Here is a 3,089-nt window from a genome sequence, read left to right as displayed (position 1 = left end):
ACTCAATCGAAACAAAGGTTGACATTAAAATAAATATATAACAACAGATTCGTTACAGTGTGTGTGTGTGGTACTTTTTATATGACGTTGTTTTGGGGTATTAATGTCACATTTTTATTAAGAAAAATATCAGTCTTTCAATATTGGCTGATTATTTTTGACAAGAACTGAACATTTTTACCGAATCAAAGGCCCGTGAATATAATTTCTCTTTACCACATCAAAAGGAAGGATTAAATATCAGTGTTTTTAATATAGTTATTAAGGGTCTATCATTAACTGGAATGTGAAAATGCAAAGAAATTGTTAAAATTGCTGTAAGGGAAAAATAATTAAGCCGTCATCGTTTTGAACACACTACCTTCATTGGATCCGATGAAGGTTGTTTGGTCAAAATATAGATTACTTAATCATTGTGCCTTAGAACGACTTGAGCACTTTTCTTATTGCTTTTAGATTTTGCCCCTCCCCCATGTAGCTCAGTGGTAAGTGTGAGGATATACAATACTAATAATTGGGTTTCGATACCCGTGGTAGGCAGAGCACAGATACCCCATTGTGTACCTTTGTGCTTAACAACAAACAAACAGTTATTTTAAATCTTACTCAATTATATCTGCATTTCTTTTTTATTCGTCTTTTTACAAGGATTTACTGTTTTGAATGTCAGCCTGTAATTTCTTATTATTAAGGATGTACCGTTATCACGTGTTTTGGGTGTCTTACATACTTATATATAATTTCTACTTACCTAAGACCCACCCTTGCCATGTGGGTTGAGTCACGCCAACATACAACCCAAGCAAGGCAGTAGCATGTAAGAAGATGAATATAGTGACATTTGTCCATACAAGTGGCAACTCTTCAGCTTTGACTTGTTCTGTTAACGTTGTAACTCTGTTTGGCATTTCCTCTTGTGCTTTGGGAGCCATTTCCTGAAAAACAGAACCACAAGAACTACAGCTCACGATCAGATTTTAAGACTGTCAAGAAAAATCTACACTTTTATACAATACCTAAGATCCAACGTCAGTATCTCTTTACATGTTCAAGTGATTTGGAAAATATAGAAATTGGTAAACCCCACTTAGTCAGCAATATGCTCCTGAAACTGAAAACATATTGTTTTTTTTTAACGGAATTATAAGAAAACCCTAGTCTTAACAGAACCAGGTTTTGTATTTGATACTCGAATAATAAGTTAGGATGAGATTAGGTTTAAATTTAAATATCTAATTTGAAGAGAAGTATTTCTATAAGCTACTGTTAAAGGTAAAAAAACTGAAAGTAGATAAAGGTCTAGAGGCTATGAAGTGAATGAATTGAACATTTTGTTAGAAATTATACGTCTTAAGTGTTTCTTTGTTGTTGTTGATTTGTTGTCTTCTTGCAAAAGTAAACAAGGACATGGATTTTACTCCATATTCTGAGGATTAATGATGCCTCCGGATATTCATACGTGACAATAACTAGCTCATGTTGTGTACGCTTTGCTGAAATTTTGTTTTTAAAACCCGTTTCATATGTTGAATAAGTAAAGCTAATTTCCTTAATGCGTGATGTCACCTAATTTGTTGCTTGGCACAAAATTTCGAAGTCAGAACTCCTGAGTACACCATTAAACCTTGTTTTGTTGTACTGATAAATATTGGAAGAATTCTAGACGCTAGGCATAAGGTGTCTTGTTATGTATGTTGAAAAGCACCAAAGACAGAAAAGATGATAAACAACACTTGAGCGTTAAATTGTAAAAAATACTATATTTGGCACTAAAGAAACTATTCAAGCGAAACTAAGGTTTTTCTTCCCTTAAAGCTAAAACAAATATTAATCTACTAAAATGAAAATCACACCATCAGAAACATTTAAATCCAGAAGAAAAAAAAAAGGAAAAGCAGAATATCTTTGTTCTTTTACTGTGAACATAAATTTTAATGCTGAATATTTAAATAGTGAGAAAAGAATGAACATATGTTTATATTTAAAACTACATCATTGTTAAGAACAATGAACTACTTAAAGTGTGCCTATCGCAGAAAACAAGCCCTGAATTTAGGGTTATAGACCCTCAAACCTTATTGCTGAGCCACCGGCGAGACAGGAAAGTAAAATAAAACACCAAGGACATCATCTGTATTTCTACGGTACAAAAAATATTGTTATTTTGCATGATATAGTTTTACTCAGTTCTGTTCATGATAGTAAAGAAATAAGTTATCTAAAGACATTACTATAATCGTAAATAGACGCTGGGGCTCGATTCCCCCCGGTGGGACAGCGGTAAGTCTTCGGATATACAATGCTAGAATCAGGGGTTCAATTTCCCTCGGTGGACACAACAGATAGCCCGATGTGGCTTTGCTATAAGAAAACAAACACACCCCGGTGGACAAAGCAGATAGACATTGCGATAAACCAAAATGATCATAAATTGTTCCATTAAAAACATAAAAAAAATTAGATTGATTAGTGGAAGGTCATAAAAGTTTAATAAACACATTAAAAAAATCCTCCAACTACAGTTTTGTGATCTTCCTATGTCTATCAAAAAACTGGAAGACGTATTAAGGAAATTATACTTATTTGACATTTGAAACATTCAATCTTAGAGCTGCTTGTATTCTGAAATTTCCTATTTCTAAGTCTGTGAGCTTCGCTTTATGCAGTAACTGTTCGTAATTTTATACATTAAGTGTGCTGTATAAAGATAATCCTGCTTGAGCGTGTGTTAGAAAATTTACTGTTTTAGTATATCTTGTGAAAAGAAGGTCTATCGATATACCAAAATCTTCCTTATCTTATTGCTCTAACAATAATTGTTTTCGAATGTTTTGTTAAGGAAGTTAAATTCATCTATCATGAAAGCCTACATTTTTTGAAAGTAAAACGAAAAGAGTATAGGTAGATTATTAGAGTTTGTAGATGGCGCCCATGTGCACTGTGACGTAACTGCTAACACATATAGTAAACTAATAAACAACAATTTATAAGCATATTGAAAATTAATTTATGTAGGAAACAAACCTTATATGTGACGAATTTATCATTCTATATTTATATTAATATCGATGTTTGTTTAAATTAAATTT

At 32.5% G+C, this 3,089-nt stretch overlaps 1 protein-coding gene across 2 annotated transcripts in view; it reads right to left on the bottom strand.

The window, feature by feature from the left end:
• LOC106474242 (delta(9)-fatty-acid desaturase fat-6-like) overlaps window positions 1-3,089 on the bottom strand; it is a 29,388-nt gene that overhangs the window by 7,670 nt on the left and 18,629 nt on the right. For both annotated transcript variants that reach the window (XM_013934933.2, XM_013934930.2), the window contains exon 2: window positions 752-935. In XM_013934933.2, coding sequence (XP_013790387.1) covers window positions 752-932 — 181 coding nt within the window. In that variant the 5' untranslated portion in view covers window positions 933-935. The remainder of the gene's footprint in view (window positions 1-751; window positions 936-3,089) is intronic.

The sequence above is a fragment of the Limulus polyphemus genome, unplaced genomic scaffold (genome assembly GCF_000517525.1).
Source record: "Limulus polyphemus unplaced genomic scaffold, Limulus_polyphemus-2.1.2 Scaffold6984, whole genome shotgun sequence".
NCBI classification, from domain to species: domain Eukaryota; kingdom Metazoa; phylum Arthropoda; class Merostomata; order Xiphosura; family Limulidae; genus Limulus; species Limulus polyphemus.
This window is presented reverse-complemented; position numbering and strand designations above follow the sequence as displayed.